Source organism: Glycine max, chromosome 15 (assembly GCF_000004515.6).
Source record: "Glycine max cultivar Williams 82 chromosome 15, Glycine_max_v4.0, whole genome shotgun sequence".
NCBI classification, from domain to species: domain Eukaryota; kingdom Viridiplantae; phylum Streptophyta; class Magnoliopsida; order Fabales; family Fabaceae; genus Glycine; species Glycine max.
Genome location: NC_038251.2, coordinates 1,672,453 through 1,694,759, shown reverse-complemented (window position 1 = coordinate 1,694,759; position 22,307 = coordinate 1,672,453). Strand labels below are relative to the sequence as shown.

Below are 22,307 nucleotides of genomic sequence, written 5' to 3'. Positions count from 1 at the left end.
ACCCATCCTAATCGTACATATGCTCCACGTGTGAGCGCTGTCTCGGCTCTGGCCTCCTCCGCAGACACTTCCAGCAACTCCGTGAGCAAGAATCTGGCCTCCTCCGTAGAAAGAGCGTGGAAACTGTGCAAGGCGCCAGTGATGGGCAAATGTAGAATGGACGACACATCATCCAATGTGATCGTCAACTCTCCTACTGGAAGGTGGAAGGTGCTAGTCTCACTGTGCCACCTCTCCACAAATGCGGATATAAGTCCAGGATCGCCAGTAATAACTGAACAATCTATCAGTGGACTTAATCCTGTGGCAGCCACCAGGCCTTCAATCTCAGGCACTGGCCTCCCAATCAGTGTCAGCTTCCTCCCATGTGACACTAACTTCAAATCAGGACGTTCCTGATTTGAAGTACAAATTATACAATTATTAAAAAAAAATTAATCATAAACAAATAAATAAACAATGACAAATAATTAACAAATTAAAATACCTGTCCACTCCACACGGCATGTGCAACATGCTCGGCAAATGATGTGAGCACTGACGGGTCACGTGGACCACCAGGGAATCCCTCTGCAGCATCATCACCATCTGACCCCTCACCACTATCAGCACCCTGTGCGTCCGCACGCATCTCAGGTGCCTCCGTAGGCTGCTCAGGGACATCATCAGTCATGTCAGCGACGTCCTCAGCCATATCACGTCCCTCCGTAGTCATCTGATGAACGCGTAGCCTACGGGCTGAGGCAGTAGGCCTACGCCTCTCGGGAACATCGCCAGCATCCTCGTCAGCAGCTCTATCTCTGCCTACAACTCTACCTATGGCACGACCTAAACCTCGTGTTCTGGCCATGATCTGTAAATCATGTCGAACACGTATTTTTTTCGGTCAAAATATACACAATTTTCTTTATAAAAAATCAACTTTATTTATAAACAAATAAGACTAACTTAAATCAAATTATTTTCACACATACACGACCTAATTTTAAAAAAAAAAATTAAACAACTTCATTTATATAAAAAAAAACAACTAATGTAAAACAAAATTATTAATAAACATGCACAACTTAATTTTTTTAAAAAAAAATTAAACAACTTCATTTATAAAAAAAAAAAACACAACTAATATAAAAATAATTCATTACTATGCACAACTTAATTTTTTTAAAAAAAAATTAAACAACTTCATTTATAAAAAAAAAAAACACAACTAATATAAAAATAATTCATTACTAAACATCCACAACTTAATTTTTAAAAAAAAATAAACAACTTCATTTATAAAAAAAAACACAACTAAATTACTTAGTAAACATCAACAAGTTAATTTTTTTAAAAAAAAAATAAACAACTTCATTTATAAAAACAAAACACAACTAATATAAAAATAATTCATTACTAAACATCCACAACTTAATTTTTAAAAAAAATTAAACAACTAATGTAAAAAAAAAATTATTTAGTAAACATCCACAATTTTTTTAGTAAATAAAATACTTCATTTATAATAAAATAAACTAATTAATTATAAAAAATTAGTATTTTTATAAAACTTCCAAAACACACAACTTTAATTATAAAAATAGACAACTTCATTTTTAAAGAAAAAACACTAATTTAAAAAAAAACAATAAACAAAAACAAACACAACTACTTTTATAAAAAAAAATTAATTTACAAATTAATATTTAGTAAAAATACACAATTTAAATTATAAAAAAAATATGACATCAAAAACCCAAACTTCATTTTTCATAAAATCTAAAAAACAAAATAACCAAAATAAATAAAATAATTCATTTAAAAAAAACAAAACAATTTCTGTTTAAAAAAAATTTTAAAAAAAAAACACAAAAAAAAAACAAAAAAACCACTTCCGGAAGAAGTGGTTCTTCCGGAAACACTCCGGAAGAAGGGTTCTTCCGGAAAGGTCTTCCGGAACTTTGAAACTTCTTTCGGAAGTGCGCGTCTTCCGGAATTCTTCCGGATGAACCACTTCTTCCGGAAAGTTCCCGGAAGACGTTTTCCGGAAGTCTTCCGGAAGAAGTGTTCTTCCGGAAGACGTTTGGTTACTTCCGGAAGAACACTTCTTCCGGAAACTTTCCGGAAAACGTTCTTCCGGAACTTCCGGAAGAACCCCTAACGGGTCTTCCGGAAGACTCCTCCGTCAGCCATTTCCGCCATTTTTTCCGGCGTACTCTCGTCTTCTCCCCTCTCGTCTTCTACCCTAAGGTTCCATTGCTATGCTAAGGTTCCATTGTTATGCTAAGGTTCCATTGCTATGCTAACAGTGATGCACATTACAAGCTAAGGGTAAGGGAAAGGGGAACTAACCTGTTCGCGGAGAAGAAGAAGAAAGCCTTGGCGCGCCTCGCGGAGAAGAAGCTTCACGGAGAAGAGAAGAAGCAGGTTCCGGGAGAAGAAGAAGCTGTTCCGGGAGAGAAGAAGCTGTGTTCCGGGACGGGAGAGAAGAAGAATTTGTTCGAAAAAAAGTGTTCCGGAAATGATTTGCGTTTTTTATAATTTTATTTTAAAGGGCAAAATGGTACTTTCAATCAATTGCTGGGTGCACCAGCAATATTGCTGGGTGCACCTAGCAACTCCCCTCTCGGAGTTGTCTTGCACACCTAATATTTTTATTCGAACACCTAACAATATAGATGAAGAGATTAAAATATTCTTCATATTTTCTTTAAATACAGTTCACAGTTCAGTAATCTGTATAATTTATATGGATGGATTAGCGATCTGTATTATAATCCATATGATTTTTTTTAAAAAAAATAAAAATAAATAAAATTGAGCTAAACTTTTATTAGATAAGTGATAGTTTAATAGGCCATGATAATTTAATATGAACTAAATCACTTTCGATAAGTCTCTTATAAATGATAATTTAATAGGACAACTAATGCTAACAATTAAGATTCTTTTAATTTATTTCTAACTAAAAAGTTTCTGAAAATTTTATTCCATGTTAGAAAATGAAATATCAAAGTATTGAACAGTCTCATTAGCAAAGCAAAAATTTCTCGAAAGACATGTAGAACGGCACTTTTAACAAAATATTTATTTTAAGCATTATAGGTAAAATTAACTATTAAATAACAATAGAGACTATATTTATCAAATATAATATGTAGTCGAATTATTAAATATATAAAAAATTATACTATTAAAACATGCGTTTTTATAATAAAAAAATAAAAAATAAATAGTTAATATGCATTCATTGTCATCTTAATATAATTACATTATCAACTAATTATAAATGTATTTTATGAATATTTTTATTAATAGTTATTATAAAAATCAATAAATAAACAAACTTATATTACATTCTAGTTTGAATGATAACATACATAAAAAGACTTTACACTATAAATACGTTTGTAATTGTCTATTCATAAATATATTATATTTAATAAATATCATAATTAATATATTATTGTATAAAATAGTTTATAAGTTAATGAGAAAAAAATTATATAGAGAGAGTTTCAATCATAAATTAACATACATAATAAGTTTAATTTATTGATTCTTATCATTATTAACTTAAAAGTAAAATATAAATAACATGGGTTTTCATTCTTCGATGGTTGTACTTTAATTTGGATTACGATTACCACTTCCAATCACAAATTAATATATATATATATATATATATATATATATATATATATATATATATATATATATAATTTGTTGACACTTATAATAATAAACTTAAAAAGTAAAATATAATTAACATTGGTTTTCATTTTTCATTATTTATTTTTACACCGTTTGTACTATGCACTAGGATCTTCACTCCTTAAAAAGTGAAATATCTGAATGAAGATATATAATTTATTTAAAGTTATTATTTCTGAAAATTAAAAAAAATAGGAAATATATCATGCAACATAGATTAAAAGTTATATGGTATTTTTTATTAGTTTATCCGATCATCAAAACTTTTAAGTTAATAAAAAAACCCTCTAACTAAACACCTGGAATTAATATATTTTTTTGGAATCAGTTTATTTTTTTATTTTTTTACTGATAAGTTACTTAAGCTACGCCATTGATTAGTCAAACATATAGAAACTAAACTTGACTGTATAGAAATAAGCTAAAGACTAATAGTAATAAGTATAAGTATATGTGATAATTAAGATATGTAATAAAAAAATAAAGATTAAATAAAAATTAAGCCATGAGATAGGTTTAGAAATTTGGAAGTTTTAGTACAAAAAAGCCAAATATAGACTTTTTTTCTCTCTTCAAGAAGTGAAGTCAAACTCCAATATCCGAACTTACAACAATTTGCACTCACTTCTCAAATTGTAGACTAAATTTAATTTAAAGCAAAAAAATAAATAAATAATTTATTTTTTAAAATATCAAATTACGTTAATTCATTTCATACAAACTCAATTTTTTTTTACCAAATAAGAACTCAAGGTAAAAATAACTTATTTTATACTAATCACAACATGTAAGTAAGTTTATTAATTTTTAAAATAATTTAAATATTAATTTGAGATTGAATGAGATTATAAAATTGTATTATCATGTTTTATAAAACTCTATAAATCTTATTCAAGGAAAAATTAAATAACACAGGTTTTCATTCTTTCATTATTTATTTTTACACACATCTCTTTTGTGGCTTGATTTCATTAACTCGTCTTCATCCTCCAACACACTTTAATGACTTATTTTTGACGACATTATGTTATTCTTCTTTAGGTAAGCTTCTACCTCGCCAGGGGCATGAATTCGGTGTCCACATTCACGCTAACCGCTTCAACTAAATGTCTGGGATTGGCATCACAATGTTTTGCTCGAGCTAATTCTTCGATCGCTAATGTCTCCTTTAGTTCAATAGCAATCTCACTCATGATTGGCCTTTCGTTGGGATTTTGAGAAACACAAGCCATTGCTATTTCTAAGGCTTTCCAAGCTGAGTTAATGTCATAATCTCCTTCTAACCTTGAGTCAACTATGGCCCTGATATCCCCTTTCTCAATCAAGGACCTAACCCTTCCACTTATGTGACCCTTTTCTTGATTCCTTTCCATTACTGGTTGGTTTGTGATTATTTCCAAAAGAACAACTCCAAAGCTAAAAACATCGCTTTTCTGTGTTAATCTACTGAATTTGTGGTAGCTGCAAGAAAAGACATGTAACCCAATTTATTTTCTGAGAGTTTGTGGTCATAACTCAAATATCCACGTAGAAACTCTCACTATATATATTTTCGCAGAAAATGATGGATAGGAAAATAATTGAAATGCTTACTGAGGGTCCAGATAACCAGGAGTACCAGCAACGACAGTTGACACGTGAGATTCCCCATCAATTGGGATAGCTTTGGATAGACCAAAATCTGACAATTTTGCTTGGAAGTGTTCATTCAACAAGATGTTTGTAGATTTTACATCTCTGTGGATTATTGGAGGCTTGCAACCATTTTGCAGATACTCCAATCCTGAGATTATATTTGCGGGTAAACATATTAACAGGGTAAAAAGGGACTTGACAAAACTGTCAAAATAATTAGAATTTTAGTTTCTGACCTAAGGCTGCATCCACTGCTATACGAAGTCTGTCCTCCCAGCTCAAGAACGTTGATTTGCTGTGTTTACCTACAGGAACAAGTTGTGTAACTTTCTATACATGTTGGTTTTTGTTTACTAGAAGTTAATCATATGAAAACTTCTATATCCAGAGTTTCAGAATACAAACCTAGTTTGGAAATTGATTTGCAGACATTTTTAACAAGAAATTAATTTTATTTGACAACTAACCAGAGAGATGTTCTTGTAAGTTCCCATTAGCCATATACTCATATATGAGAGCCTTATTGGTTCCTTCATTGCAATAACCAATAAGGGATGTTAAGTTTTTGTGATGAACTCTGATTAGAAGTTTAACCTGGAAATGAAAATCACAACCATGTTTAACCATATATATTTGTTACTTATCTAAAAAAGCTAGTGTAAAGCGCGATTAAAAAATTACCTCTGCTTGAAATTGTTGAAAGCCATGTACAGCCGATGGAGAAAGCACTTTCACTGCAACTGGACTGTCATCGATATAGCCCAGGTAAACTGTTCCAAATCCTCCTTTACCAATAATTGTATTGAAATTGTTGGTGATTTTAAGGACGTCAGAGTATGAATATATTTGTTTTTTGACTTGCGCTAATGAATCATCTTTTTTTGTGGATCGCAGGCGTAAGATCTCACTTTCATCATTCACTTCCATCAAAGCTGTTGATTTTTCTACAATATTGGAAAATTAATAGGTCAAGAATGAATTTGTTTGGCAAATCATTGATAAAAAAATACGAATCTTTTAAAATCGCAGCATTACCTTTTGATTTTCTCCTTTTAAGGGTCCACAATATTGCAACGGCTACTATAAGAATCAACGCCCCACTAATTGATGGTACTATGGGCGGCGTAACAATGTTCTTTTGTTTCTTCTCGAAATTGCATTGACCAGATTCACAGAGATATGGATTTTGGCTCACACTAGCATGGAAAGTAATCACAGAAGAGAATATATATATGTTTTAAGTCATCGATAATATAAAAAGATTCTTCAATTCATTTTGCTTGTGCCTAGAGATTCAGTGGATCAACTATTGCCGCTAAGGAAAAGGAAAAACAAAGGTGACACCATAAAAATTATTTTAAGAGATTTTCATAAAATGTGCTTGACCCAATAATTTTCTATTTTAAGGGGAAATCTAGAAAAAGATGGACCAAGGATGCGTTTGTATCAATGGTTTAATTAATAAGTGCTTATTGAATAAGTGTTAATCATGTAATAATTTTTATTTAAGTTGTTCCCATAATCAAAAGGAAAAATGGGGTACGGTTGAACTATTTCGATACAAGTCCTGAGGTGTTTTCATAAGTTATCGTTGAGTGTTGGAGACCCCATGCACTAGTGATGTGGCAGATCGACAATCATGTACAAATTGACTGGCGTATATAACTTGGGAGCAACTCTTATTTCATGTGTCAATTTTTGGGGTTAAAGTTAGGCAAAACTACTGAAGCTGAAATTTTAAGATCGAGTTGAAATCACATCCCAAGTACTGCCTTAAATATAACCAATTAATGATAATCATCACCACAAATAACCATATCATGAATTTGAGAGTAAACCCACCGAGTCGTGTGGCCCTCCTTGTAGACAAGTATAGATTGTGATTGTGATTCACGGTGGCAGTGCCACTGACCTTATCTAGCTTACACGAAAACCATTTTACACGCTAACTCGGTCAAATACTCTAAAAACACTTTGTGCTGTGAAGTATGAGACAATGACTAAACTAAAGAAATAGCTTTGCTCTTTGCTTCCAACCTCCACAACCACAAGTCTATACTTCCAAATTGGATTATTGTCTATTTATATAAATTTTAATTTTATTTCGGGTGTTGCAATTTTAACCTTTAATTAATTTAATTTAAATTCCTGTAATTTTTTATTTATGAGTGAATTATTTTAATTATTACATTTTTTCGTATTATTTATTCTACTATTAGTCTTATATTATATCTTAAAATATTTTTAATTAAATTTAAAATAAGCAAAAAAAGTAACCTATACTTGATTAAGCATTATACTTGTATTATATTAATTAATAACAGCATAATAGTTAAAATAAATAGCATCAATTTTGTAAAGTATAGTAAAAAATAATAATAAAATCCTATTTTATTTCAAAACGTGGAAAATAAATTTAATAAATATTTTAAAGATAAAAAATAAATAAATAAATTAGAATCTAACATTTAAAAAAAATATTATTTGAAGTAATATTTCTAAAAAATGTTAGAAATTATTAAAAAAAAACTTATTTTTTAAACAACCAAATAATCCAATGAATATTATATTGTGGGTTATCCAAAGGAAACTAAAAAAGGGTTACTACTTTTATTCTGTAAAAAAAAAGTTACTACTTTTATAATTCCAAAAAAGGAACAAAACAAGTTTTTGTTTTGTAGTCTATTCTTAGAGAAAGAATTATCTCTAAGGAAATAAGTTGAGAAGAATTAAAGTATAAATTCAAGAAATTTAACCCTATACAATGAATGCAAAATTAGATAAAAGAAAAATATCCATAAGCATGTGTTTTCACCTTTTATGCGTGTGTCAAATAACTCATACAAGATGAAAAAAATAAACTTAAAACTCTTAAAGAGTCTACTCTCTTTTTTCTTTTGGTTTTCTTTATTAATCTATTTGAATTCTAATCTCCCTTCTTTATTACCTAAAAAACATTGAAATATAAGAAAATAAATGAAAATTCTATCTAAATTCCAGAAAATAAAATAGATAACTCCTTCCATTATAATATCATAATTAAAACTCACTTATTTCAGGACAAAATAATTTGAAAAATGAAATTACTTAAAAATGAGTTACGTGATAGGATATAGAGTTTTTTTGTTCATATTGATCATAATTTTATAACAAGATTATCTCTCATGTTTCAAGGATGATATATGATCTTAAAAAAAATCTCCTAAAAGTAATATAAATAAATAACTAATCTTAGAATTTGGCAATACTTAAATCATATATATTTTTAATCTCAAAGACAGTACAAGAATTTATAATATTTATTAATTTTGTTCAACCAATTAGACATTTTCTACTTAAATCATATATAAAGATGAACATGGTAATATTATTCTCTTATATATATGAAGAATTAATTTGACAGCAAACTTTTACGATAATTAATGTTGTAAGTTTTTTTAAGTAACTATTAATAGGCTATTTAAGGGGACAAAATTTTGGGAAGTTCATGCAAAGATACGTATAATTTTCAATTACTAATTAGTTTAAAATTTTATTCGATGCAAAATAAAAAGAGGTTTCAAAATCACCTAAAGAAAACGAGGATTAAAAAATGTCTGTATATGCAAGGGAGTATTTGGTAGGGGAGAATTTTGTTCTTGTCCAGGAATCATGTTTTATGGGATTGAATAAAATTTGTTTAGTTAATCATTGAAATTTTTTATATAATTTTTCTAAAGATCAAAGAGTTTGTATATTTTTACTGATTATTTTAATTATTTTTTACATTATATAATTTTATAAAGACTAACATGATGTTTTTAAAAGAAAAATTCAAAAATATAATGTTTCCCATAAAAAAAATTTGTGGGAAACTAATTAAAAAAATATTCTCAAGAAACATCTTATCCTAAGAATGTTATTTTTTTAAAAATGCATGTTAAACATGAAAAATTAATTTTTTTTCAACTTATGATTTATGGGGAAAAAAAATCTCCGGTCAAATTCTTGGTGTGGAGAATTTTATTCTCCCCTCCACTTGTATTGAAAAGTTTTTATATGTAGGGACTTATCAAATTGCATTGACCAAATGAACTCGACAATTTAAATCAAATTAATTATTTTGATTCAATTATTTATTTTTAAAATTTGAATTAAATAAATTATAATTAATTTTTATTTAAATAAATACTTTTTTAACTTGAACCAATAGATGCTTCATTCAACTGTTATTTTTTAAGTAAAATATGTTTTTAGTCTCTTAATTATTCAAGATTTTTGTTTTTACTCCTCCAACTAAATATTTACTAATTTTAGTCTTTGATTTTTTTATCTCAATCCTTAAATTTCTCAGTTAAATGACAACATGATAATTTTTGGCTTCTAGAAGGATAACTTTCAACCCCACGAACTGACGCTACTATGGGTGTAACATGTTCTTTTTGTCCTCTTCCTCTCTCCCTTTTCTTTTTCCTTTTCATTGCATTGACCAGATTCACATAGATGGATGTGAATTTTGGCCCACACTTGCATAAAAATATAAAGAAGATTTATGTTTTAACTCTTAGTAAACCTTACAAGTCATCCATAATTTGGTCACCTCCGTTGAATTAAAATAAAATAAAATAAAATATCTAGTGCCATCGAGAGAGATAACTGCAAAATATTGGACATATATAGATAAAGGAGATTTACGTAAAAGACTAAAATATAACCAATTGGTAGTCATTGCGTTAAAAAATGACGATATTATGAATTTGAGAATTTTCAATAGGATCCATACCTTAGTGATAGGGAACCTTCCTTAGATTTTTCAACAAGTGTTGAGGGAATTGAACCGGAGAGGTTATTATTCTCCAAGTTCCTGCCAAAAGACGAAAACTTTAATATCCTTTTTCTATTTTCTAAATGCAGAGGAATCACAATAGTTCCAGACATCAAGTATCAGTCCAGTAACTTACAAGATCTTCAAGTATTGTAATTGAGACAGAAAATCCGGAACTTCACCGTTTAAGCTATTGTTTGATAAATCCCTGCAAAGCAAATAACTTGGCCGTTTTAAGTATGTTTAAATCTTATTCTTGACACATAAGTACATAAAAGAAAGAATAAAAATATTTGAAATAAGGGATTTTTCTAGACGCATCATTATTGGACCAGGTGAAACAAAATAAAAAACTCACAATTTCTCCAACTTGGTGAGATTTAAAATTGAAGGGTCTATCTTTCCTGACAATCCACTTGAAGATAAGTTCCTGTTTTGCACAACCAGTAGTTATTATATATGTTATCATTTCAGACTCAGTTTTCTAAAGCTATATGTTAAAATGGAAAAGATGACTTACAAAGTTATGATTCTTGGGGAGTCAATTACGGGATACGTACAATTCAGACCCTCCCACAAGTAGTCTTTCGGGCTGCATGGATCACCTTGCCAATCTCTTGTCACCCCATAAACAGACTTGATGGTTGTAATCGCATCAACTATTATTGAAATGCAAGTAAATAAATAAATTATTGTAAAAAAGTGTAGATTAACTATATTAGTGTAAACCAGAGAAATGGATTTTAGATGTTAGAAATCATATTTTTTGTTTTCTTGGCATACCATCTCCTTGGTATGTGTCTTGTTGCGGGAACTCTTTCACTCTGTAAATTTCAATGGCATTGATGATGGGAGGTAGGGTAGAAGTCTCGGTCATCACAAATGAAAAATTAATTAATTTCCCACTGATGCCTGAAGGGGTATATATAGTATCGACACTGTGGTACCTAGGAGACTCATTTTCATACCATAGCTTTCCGTTCAGGGTGATGTTGAACTCTCTCGTCTGATTCTTTGCTAACACTTGAATCTCTGTGAAGTGCATGTATACATAGAATGAATCTTTTGGATCATATGGCTCCCAGCTTATTACCAATGGAGCACTAACATTTGCTGGTGTAACTGCGGTGCTCATGACAACAGCTGGCGGTTGGTACTGTTTCTGCACTAAAGAATCAGCATCAATCGGAAAATTTAGCTGTTTCCATTTATCTACATTGTCATACCATGTATCTGCATCGTCATAGTTCCAGTAACGATCATAAACATCATCGTCGTACCTGTGAGAAAATCAAAGTAAGTCCAATAGAATAGAATCTTTTAATGCAAAAGATTTAATTCAAAACTTGTGCAATTTCACCTGTAGCCTTTGTTTGAACCTAAATCCCGACGGATGTACTTTTCCAATGATCCAAATTCAGTTTCATAAATGTCATTTCTCAAAGACCTCAACTCTATAGCTGATATAAATGGTGTACCAAGGCCTGTGTCAACCATACAGATATGTACGTAATCCAGTGAAGGTACATATATGATCTCAAAATGTCGGCTAACGGATGCATTTTTTATGTTCACTGTACGCCACCGGTTAGCCCCGAGAAGAAGATCAAACTGTGGTAACATATTTAAGCCATCATAATTTCCGTACAAAAAAGAAGCCCTGATCAGATACTTGGAGCCTCTTGTGATGTTTATTTTGTAGCAGTTCCTTTTTCCTTCCGGGAAGCTTCTGAGATTCCACACGTGTCTTTGAAACTGATCTCTGAGTTCAGATACTATTGTGCTCTTCACACCAGTATTTATGAAATTTGCATCTGATGTATAGTTTAAGCCTGTTATCGGCACAGTAAAGTTCACACCTGCAGGAGCTCCGCAAGCTATGCTGAGGAATCCTAAAACATAAAATGCATACATTAAGCATGGGTCTTGAGGCTTCAGCTAAACCTTTATTGGGTAATGATATAATAATTTGTTATCAAACCTGATTGATCCTGAGCTTGAATTGGAACGGCAAGAAGTAGACATCCTAGAAAAGCAACTAGGAAACTCCTGGACATTCGCATTTCTTATCACCAGCTTCTGCCTTGTGCCTTTGAAGTAGAATATGGCAAATATATATCAGGTTGCTGTTATGAATTATACTACACATTTGTGTTTTGGCGACGTGGTCAATGTGTAATATGTTGTGTCGGTAGATTCCATAAAAGAAACGGACGATGACTATAATTGACTTGGTTGGATTATGATTGCAATGGAGAAAAGAAAACAAGAGAAGCTATAGACGACTAGAAGATGACTATTATAGCCGTGCAGTAGAAGTCGATGACTAAACAAAACAAATAGCTTCGCCTTTGATTCCAACGTCCACACGTTAGCCTTTCCCTTGTTGCTTGGCCCACCACTGACGTGCATAGAAAGAGGGTCTTTTTTTTTGCTATTTTCTATTTCCACTTCCCCTTATTACTATTACACTCCCCTTTTGATTTTTTTTTCCCCAAAATTGTTCCTGTTTCCTGCGCTTAAGGTCTTACAAATGCACTAACTTTGCTTTTGCTTTTTATGAGTGCAAAAAGGAGAAAAGGGAAAGTCAAATGTGAAGAGCAATTCAAAATTTTGTGCCTCACTGTCCCCTTTGCCACCGTGTGTTGCATTCGTTGTGGTAAGCCTTTTTTTTCATGAGAGAAAAGACTTATGGAGAAAAGGTTATTAGAAATAGAGTTTGCCAAAAATAAGAACTTGGGGTACAATAAGCAATTGTTGGTACAAAAGGAAGGGGGAGGTTGAACTCTAAACGAGAAAGAGAGTCTCGGATGTAAAGTTTCGAAATAGTGATTCTAGAAGAAGAAAACTTAACGGAAGTGTATTTTGTAGGATACTTTTGGAAAAGAAAATTAAATCGAAAGTGTATTAACAATAAAGGGGAGTGGAAATAATAAATGCCCTTTTTCTCCTTTTATTAGAAAAAACAAAAAACAAGTGAATAGGTAATTTAGTCTTTGAGATTGTACCCATTTTGTATATTAGTCCCTAACTTAATATTAAATTCAAAATAATCCCTATCTTTGCATAAGTATTACAAAATAGTCCTTTCGTTAAATTTTAAAGTAACATCACTAGTGAGGTCAATTTTAGTGCCACGTGAACTATCCAATATGGTACTAAAGGATGACGTGGCATGACACGTGAACGTGCCTCCTAAAATATGTCACGTCATTTGATGATAACAAAATAGGCAATTTTGTCCCTGACTTTGTACCCCTGTTGCATATTAGTCCCTAACTTAATGAAAAATTTAAAATAGTCCACGTGACACTAAAATTGACCTCACTAACGGCGTTACTTTTAAATTTAACGGAAGGACTATTTTGCAATACTTATGCAAAGATAAAGACTATTTTGAATTTAATATTAAGTTAGAGACTAATATGCAAAATGGATACAATCTTAAGGACTAAATTACCTTTTTTTTCTCCTTTTATTAGAAAAAAACAGAGCAGAGAGGGGACGAAGGAGAAAAAGGAAAAAAAAGAAGAACAAGTGAGAATCAAAAGTGGCTGATTAAGGGTTAATTTGAGAGAAAGTAGAGTGTGGAAACTTGGTTTTAATGTGGGTTCATCTGGAACGTGAAAGTGGTAAAAAAGAAAGAAAGAAATTTACTTTAATAATATCTGAATCTTTATTTATTTATTTATGGTTTAATTATCTATTTAATTCTTAGAATTTTTAGACTTATATTTTCTAATTAATGAATAGATTTTTTAATCTTAAAGTTTACTTTCTAATTCCTAAAAGTTATCTGTCATTAAAATTCAAGTTAAAAAAAATTAAACAATATAAATCTGTTAGAAATTAAAATATAAATTTTAGGAAATAAAAAATTCATTTATTAAATATACGATTAAAATAGATAAGTAAAAAAATTATAACAACTAAATAAGTAATTAAACATTTATTTATATACATATATATAATATTAAATTATACCGATATACTTTGTATAAACTTTTACATTGTTATATAATTTATTAATTGGATAGTTCTATCTGAAACTCACCGTTAAACTTTCAGTTCACAAAGTAATATATATTAAATTCTATATTAATTTAAAAACATTTAATATTTCATTCATATACATCAAAAGTGATCGTATATTACCAAAAAAAGTAGCATTATATATACTTTCAAAATATACATAATATATAAATAATTTGATTAACTTCCTATTTTTAAATTTTGACAAAATACGATGATGCAATTATTATAATATATATATATATATATATATATATATATATATATATATATATATATAATTCAATAGATAGATAAATAAAATTATAAAATTATGAGTAAATTATTCTAACTGCTTTTGAAGTTTTATGCTTTTAACATTTACAGCAACCTCCTTCGTTAAAGAGTATGATGCAATATTTTTCAAATAAGAAAGTTATATAGTATAGGGGGTGTTGTGTCATATTTTTTAAACAATTAAAGAAAATTAATGTGGGAGAAAATTAATGTTACTTAAATTTTCACTCTATAAAAAAATATTTTTCTAACATTTTTTTATTGGTTAAATTTTAAAAAAATTATAAATTTTAATGGGTTTCATTTCAACACTCTCACCTAATTTAAAAATAGAGCCATAAAAAATTATTATTTTCTATCAATGGCCAGAATATGTTGGGAGTCAATTATTAGCATTGATCATATGGATAATCTAAAAAAGTTATATTGTTATCCAATTATAAAATAGGTTAAATTTACTTTTGATGTTTTATCTTATCTTTTTTATATTCTAGTCTTTTATTTTTCTAAATTTAATTTAGCTCTTTATATTTTGAACCACTTTAAAACATAAAAAGACTAAATTAATTTTTTTTAAATAAGGAATCAATCTGAATAAAAAAAAAAGAGGTAGATTATCAAAAGTAAAATTTAACCTACAAAATATAAAGTATGATAAATATTGTTTAATTTTATAATAATAATTTTGAAATTTAGACAATTTTTAATTGGTTAATTATGTAAAATTATAAAAATTAAACTTGTTTTATACATACGTCGTGTTATTTATTTTCTTCAAAAATAAAATAATGTCATATATCTGCATTGATCTTATTGCCTTGAGTATTAATCAAGGATCTATTGTAATATCTCAATTTTTGTAAATTAATTTAAAAATGATTTTTATTCGTAAATAAATAGAGTTTTAGAAAAAAAATGATGAGGTTTTATAATTAAATAAATAAGGGAAATTAAATTTAGTAATTAAAACAATGGTTTGAGAGAAAATAAAAAGAGTATTTTATTATTTATTTGATGGAGAATAAAATAGAGTTTTTTTATAAAATAATAAAAATAAATAAATAGTAGGTCGTGAATACCCCTCTTTTCCCGCAGACCACCAAACATATCTCAGAAAAGCAATGATCTCGGAATCATTCACCATTGGATCATCATGAAATTTAAGCACCAGGTTCGCTACCCAATTCTGAGTATTTTCACCGTTGGGAATTTCAAAATCATGTCTGAGCTTAGAGGAAAACTCTTCACACGGTAGCCTTTTATTTTCCCGCAAAAACCCAAAAATGTCTCGGTAAAAATACGATCCTAGATTCATTAACCGTTGGATTGTAGGAAAATTTGGATATGTTGTTCGAAATTCAATTTCATACACTTTCACCGTTGGGATTTGGGAGATAACATTTGTGGAGGGAGAAAAAGGAATCACATGAAGATAGTACAAATAGATGTTTCAATCCCTTCTCATTCTCTCTAACGTTTGGGAACCCTATCAGAGCAATCAGAGGAATCTCAAGAACTTTTTAGAGATGTCTCTATCGCTGTAGGAAGACACGTGAGTCCGCTTAGAGGTAAGAGATGAGTTATTCACAATTGGGGATTAATGAGAACATGTGTAGGGATTCTTAGAGGATTAAATTGGGGTTTTATTTTGGGATGTTTATTAAATTGCAATTTTTCCTTTATGATTATAAATAAAATATTGATGTTCTGATGAGAATTGCTTGATAAATTGTACTCTTGATATTTGTATATTTTGACCTAAGATTTTGATATAATTGTGTAATATTATTTGAAGGGTTTTAGTCTTCGGGTTGTGATAGTCTTTTGTATAAATTGTTATATTAAGGATATGAAATGATTATTCAAATTGTGAGTATGTGGTGAATTGAACATGTGATGAATGACAAAATACATGTATATTGAGATGTGTATTGTGTTGTGAGCTATGAATTGTGCAATCACACAACTGTAAGACCCTTTAAGGGCGATAAGTTTTGCGCGACGAGTATTGTGATGGGATCCATTGTGGGAACCCGATGAGTTTAATCACAAGCGCGACGAGTTAAAATGATTTTGAAAATAATTAAATAGTTGTGTGTATTGCATAATTTATAGGTAAAGTGAATATGATTCATGAGGTGTGACAACATGCTATTTTGAGATTATACCATTGTAATTGAGATCGAGTGTATGTGATAAAGTGAGTATGCACGTGATTGAGATGTTGTGTGCATTGAGTTGTAAATTGTGGATTGTACAATTACACGACTATAAGACCCTTTAAGGGCGACGAGTTAATGCTAAGACCCTTTAAGGGCGACGAGTTAAAAATATTTGAGAACAATTGAGGAGTCGTGTGTTTTATACAGTTCATAGATAGAGTCTGTGTGCTGAAATGTTTTCTGGGTTGGACCTGAATCAGGAGGGAGAGGCCCTGGCGGACTCTTCGAAGTGTAAGCCTTGGGGGTCACACGGTTTGAGTGCTCCTTTACGCCTATGTTGATCCCATATGGTTGAAGCATTATTGCAAAACACTGTGACCCTGACTGGTCTCCCTATGATATTACTTAGTGAGAGTGACTTGACTTGCTAGTGTGTGGTTTGTCTTGTCATATACTTCTAGGCGTCTGATGAGGTTTTTCACTGACATGGTATCACATTGCATATAGGATTGAGTCTTAGTGTATATGTTGCATAACGTTTGTGTATTGTTCTATATTGATTGATTTGATGATATTGTGTTTTGGCTATTGAGTATGCGAATGTTGTGAAAATGAATGAGACGTGTGGTGAAATAACGTGAGTTATGCTTAAGTAAATTATATTTTGTTATATAATATTTATACCTATATGTTGTTTTATTTTTCTCTATTAGTTAGGAATGTGATAACTTACTCTCTGTGTGTTGCTTGTGTTTGGATCCTGTGATGATCTTAAACCTTGTGTTCGGGGGAGCAGATGGTTAGGCGAAGTGCTTTGTGCTTTAAGGAACCTTGTGCTGAAGGACGTCGGGACACAATGCTCTGATAGGATGTGACAGTGGAGCATAAGTTTTATATTAATTGCATGATGTTACTCTATTTTATTTTATCTCATTAATTTAACAAAATATTTTTGAAAATTTTGACAGTCTTATTTTGAGTCGAATATGTTTTAATAAGTTTTAATTGATAATAATAAAGTGAATGTGAACCTTTTACCCGTGCGAATTTGGTTACCGATATTTTTATATATTTTATTTATTTATATATATGTCGGGGTAGAGGGTGTCGCATCTATCTTCATCACCCCTTCTTGACTATTTACTAGTATCATCCAATGGCAATTTTGCATCGCATTCAATTGAATAAAAGTTGATAACTACCAACGGAATCGAAGTCAATAGAAACTCTCAATTTTAACTCATTTTTGTCATTTCATTAATTTCCGTTCTTATAAAAAACTCTGGTTAAAACAAGAACTCAGTAAGATAGGTATTAATCATAGGGTGTCTATAGTCACCAATGCACAAGGTATCTCGTAAAAACATGTATTATTGATTTATTGGTGACTATACAGAATTTTACTGAGACTTTTTTCCCCAGTAACTATAAACTTATGCTCATTGATCTTGAAATATATCTGGTCCATGGATTCAATGCACTTCTGAGTTTAAACATCAACATGCTTTGTGTCATAAATCTCCTCCTATACAGTCTGGTATAATTATAAATTCCCTAACCACTCCATACGACTTTCTAAAGTAAATTCCTATCCATTTCTTCTAACACAAAAAATATCTGCTTATAGGCTATAGCAAATAGTGGTCATCTCTTTTTGAAATTTCATGTATGGAAAATGGAGATGCCATTGGGCTTGGAGCTGCACTTTGTGGTGTGTCCTTGCATATACCGTTTCAGAATTTACTGGAAAGTCCATAGTTATGGCCATAGGGAAGAACTCTATGCATCACAAACAAGGAAGAAGGAAACTAGATGATGTAACTGGTGAGGATTTTCTCCTACTGCTCTGAGCTTGCATCAAAATTCTCTGACAATTTATACGTACTTAAATACTAAATGAAAAAAAAACTTTAACAGGTTAAAGAAAAGTACCAAATTTTATATTATTATTAAATTCTTCTGATTGTGTTGATTCTAGGTTCTATTTGCATTGACTGTGGGATAGCAGAAGGCCTTGACTATACTGATGACAAAACTTAGATTCATTACACTTCAGATGCACAGTTCATTGGCACTGGAACAAGCAAAAGCATATCCCACAAGTTCATTTCTGACACACCCCAAAGAACTTTCACAAATGTAAGAAGCTTCCCTGAGGGGAAAAAGAATTGCTACACGCTACGACATCCAGAAGGCAGAAATACTATTTACTTGATAAGAGCTTCGTTCATGTATGGGAACTATTATGACTTGAATAAGCTGCCACAATTTGATCTCTATATTGGGGTTAATTTATGGGACACTGTGATGTTTGACAATGCCACTCATGTGGTAATCAAGGAGATTCTACATGTGCCATCCTTGGATGAATTATATGTTTGTTTATTAAACACTGATAAAGGAACTCCTTTTATATCAGCACTGGAGGTGAGGCACTTTGATCATTCCAGTTACAGAACAAACTCTAAACTCTTATCCCTCTATAAACGTTTTGACATTGGCTCAACAACCAATGAAATAGTGAGGTTAGTTAGTTACTTATTAGCAAAGCCTGTCTGAACTTATAAATCTGTTACATATGTAAGCCATTCCACGGATATTAAACCAAGTTTAATTTCTATACAAGTCATGTGGATTTAACTTCTGTTTGTCTAGATAAGAATTGAATCTAGCTTTACTTGTTTTGGTTTTTATGTTGTTTGATGACATGTAGGTATGACAAAGATGATTACGATCGAATGTGGTATCCGTATAACTTCCTGATTCTACACCACTCAATACTTCCTTCACCGTCGACTCCTTGAACCATACTGCATATCACTTGCCATCGACAGTAATGAAAACTGCTGTGAGGCCGACAAATGAAAATGATTCCCTGGAATTTGAATTTGACACTGGACAACCTACTTCAGAGTCTTGAAATATATCAATTTGTTTGGCAAATCATTGATAAAAAAATAGGAATCTTTTAAAATCGCAGCATTACCTTTTGATTTTCTCCTTTTAAGGGTCCACAATATTGCCACGGCTACAAAAAGAATCAACACCCCACTAATTGATGCTACTATGGGCGCCGTAACAATGTTCTTCTGTTTCTTCTCGAAATTGCATTGACCAGATTCACATAGATATGGATTTTGGCCCACACTAGCATGGAAAGTAATCACAGAAGAGAACATATACGTTTTAAGTCATCGATAATATCAAAAGATTCTTCAATTCATTTTGCTTGTGCCTAGAGATTCAGTGGATCAACTATTGCCCCTATGCAAAAGGAAAAACAAAGGTGCGTGACACCATAAAAATTATTTTAAGAGATTTTCATAAAATGTGCTTGACCCAATATTTTTCTCTTTTAAGGTGAAATCTAGAAAAAGATGGACCAAGGATGCGTTTGTATCAATAGTTTAATTAGTAAGTGCTTATTGAATAAGTGTTTATCATGTAATCATTTTTATACAAGTTGTTCCCATAATCAAAAGGAAAAATGGGGTCGGGCTATTTCGATACAAGTCCTGAGGTGTTTTCATAAGTTATCGTTGAGTGTTGGAGACCCCATGCACTAGTGATGTGGCAGACAATCATGTACAAATTGACTGGCGTATATAACTTGGGAGCAACTCTTATTTCATGTGTCAATTTTTGGGGTTAAAGTTAGGCAAAACTACTGAAGCTGAAATTTTAAGATCGAGTTGAAATCACATCCCAAGTACTGCCTTAAATATAACCAATTAATTCCGGATCCTCTCACTGTGACCTTATGTTTCGTGATGGATGGATCGATCAAAATTAAACCATTTAACATGGTAACACTTTGCATTGTCCCGTACGTGCAGTAGAAGGCAATGTAGAATATGTTTGTGACTATTGACTGGGTGGGATTGTGATTCACGGTGGCAGTGCCAGTGACCTTATCTAGCTTCCACGAAAACCATTTTATACGCTAACTCGGTCAAATACTCTTAACACTTTGTGCCCTGCAGTATAAGACGATGACTAAACTAAAGAAATAGCTTTGCTCTTTGCTTCCAACCTCCACAACCACAAGTCTATACTTCCAAATTGGATTATTGCCTATTTATATAAATTTTAATTTTATTTCAGGTGTTGCAATTTTAGTCTTTAATTAATTTAATTTAAATTCCTGCAATTTTTTATTTATGGGTGAATTATTTTAATTATATTTTTAGTTTTAATTATTACACTTTTTCATATTATGTATTCTACTATTAGTCTTATATTATATCTTAAAATATTCTTAATTAAATTTAAAATAAGTAAAAAAAGTAACCTATACTTTTATTATATTAATTAATAACAGTATAATAGTTAAAATAAATAGGATCAATTTTGTAAAGTATAATGTCATCATAAGTGAAAAATAATACTAAAATCCTATTTTATTTCAAAAGGTGGAAAAGAAATTTAATAAATATTTTAAAGATAAAAAATAAATAAATAAATTAGAATCTAACATTTTAAAAAAATATTATTTGAAGTAATATTTCTAAAAAAATGTTAGAAATTATTAAAAAACTTATTTATTAAACAACCAAATAATCCAATGAATGTTATATTGTGGGTTATTCAAAGGAAACTAAATAAGGGTTACTACTTTTATTCTGTAAAAAAAAAAGTTACTACTTTTATAATTCCAACAAAGGAAGAAAAAAAGTTTTTGTTTTGTAGTCTATTCTTAGAGAAAGAATTATCTCTAAGGAAATAAGTTGAGAAGAATTAAAGTAGAAATTCAAGAAATTTAACCCTATACAACGAATGCAAAATTAGATAAAAGAAAAATATCCATAATCATCTGTTTTTCACCTTTTATGTGTGTGTCAAATAACTCACAAGATGAAAAAATAAACTTCAAACTCTTAAAGACTCTATTCTTTTTTTCTTTTGGTTTTCTTTATTGATCTATCTGAATTCTAATCTCCCTTCTTTATTACCTAAAAAACATTGAAATATAAGAAAATAAATGAAAATTCTATCTAAATTTCAGAAAATAAAATAGATAACTCCTTCCATTCTAATATCATAATTAAAACTCACTTATTTGAGGACAAAATAATTTGAAAAATGAAATTACTTAAAATTCCTTAAAAATGAGTTACTTGGTAGGATAGAGAGTTTTGTTAAAATTTTATAACAAGATTATCTCTCGTGTCTCATGGATGATATGTGATCTCAAAAAAGAAACTCCTAAAAATAATATAAATAAATAAATAAATGATCTTAGAATTTGGCAATACTTAAATCATATATATTTTTTTATCTCAAAGACAATACTAGAATTTACAATACTTATACATTTTATTCAACCAATTAAATATTTGCTACTTAAATCATATATAAAGATGAACATGGTAATATTATTCTTTTATATATATGAAGAATTAATTTGACAGCAAACTTTTACGATAATTAATTTTGTAAGTTTTTTTAATCAATTATTAGTAGACTATTTAAGGGGACAAAATTTTGGAAAGCTCATGCAAAGATACGTATAATTTTGAATTACTAATTAGTTTAAAAGTTTATTCGATGCAAAATAAAAAGAGGGTTCAAAATCACCTAAAGAAAACGTGGACTAAAAAATATCTGTGTTATGTAAGGAAGTATTTGGTAGGGGAGAATTTCGTTCTTGTTCGGGAATCATGTTTTATGGAATTGAATAAAATTTGTTTGATTAATCATTG

At 30.2% G+C, this 22,307-nt stretch overlaps 2 protein-coding genes across 2 annotated transcripts; one reads left to right on the top strand and one right to left on the bottom strand.

The window, feature by feature from the left end:
• Nucleotides 1-4,745: 4,745 nt before the first annotated feature.
• LOC100779102 (putative leucine-rich repeat receptor-like protein kinase At2g19210-like) lies at nucleotides 4,746-12,198 on the bottom strand. Its single transcript, NM_001253212.1, has 13 exons — nucleotides 12,117-12,198; nucleotides 11,496-12,027; nucleotides 10,919-11,415; nucleotides 10,656-10,794; nucleotides 10,494-10,565; nucleotides 10,272-10,343; nucleotides 10,094-10,174; nucleotides 6,367-6,527; nucleotides 6,013-6,275; nucleotides 5,799-5,925; nucleotides 5,568-5,636; nucleotides 5,290-5,479; nucleotides 4,746-5,157 (listed from the first exon to the last, which is right to left on the bottom strand). Exons 1-13 carry the CDS (start codon nucleotides 12,196-12,198, stop codon nucleotides 4,746-4,748), a joined length of 2,697 nt encoding a protein of 898 aa, NP_001240141.1.
• A 6,452-nt stretch (nucleotides 12,199-18,650) lies between these two features.
• On the top strand, nucleotides 18,651-19,517 carry LOC102668758 (putative leucine-rich repeat receptor-like serine/threonine-protein kinase At2g19230). Its single transcript, XM_041009822.1, has 2 exons — nucleotides 18,651-19,130; nucleotides 19,319-19,517. Exons 1-2 carry the CDS (start codon nucleotides 18,835-18,837, stop codon nucleotides 19,407-19,409), a joined length of 387 nt encoding a protein of 128 aa, XP_040865756.1. The 5' UTR covers nucleotides 18,651-18,834; the 3' UTR covers nucleotides 19,410-19,517.
• Nucleotides 19,518-22,307: the final 2,790 nt, after the last annotated feature.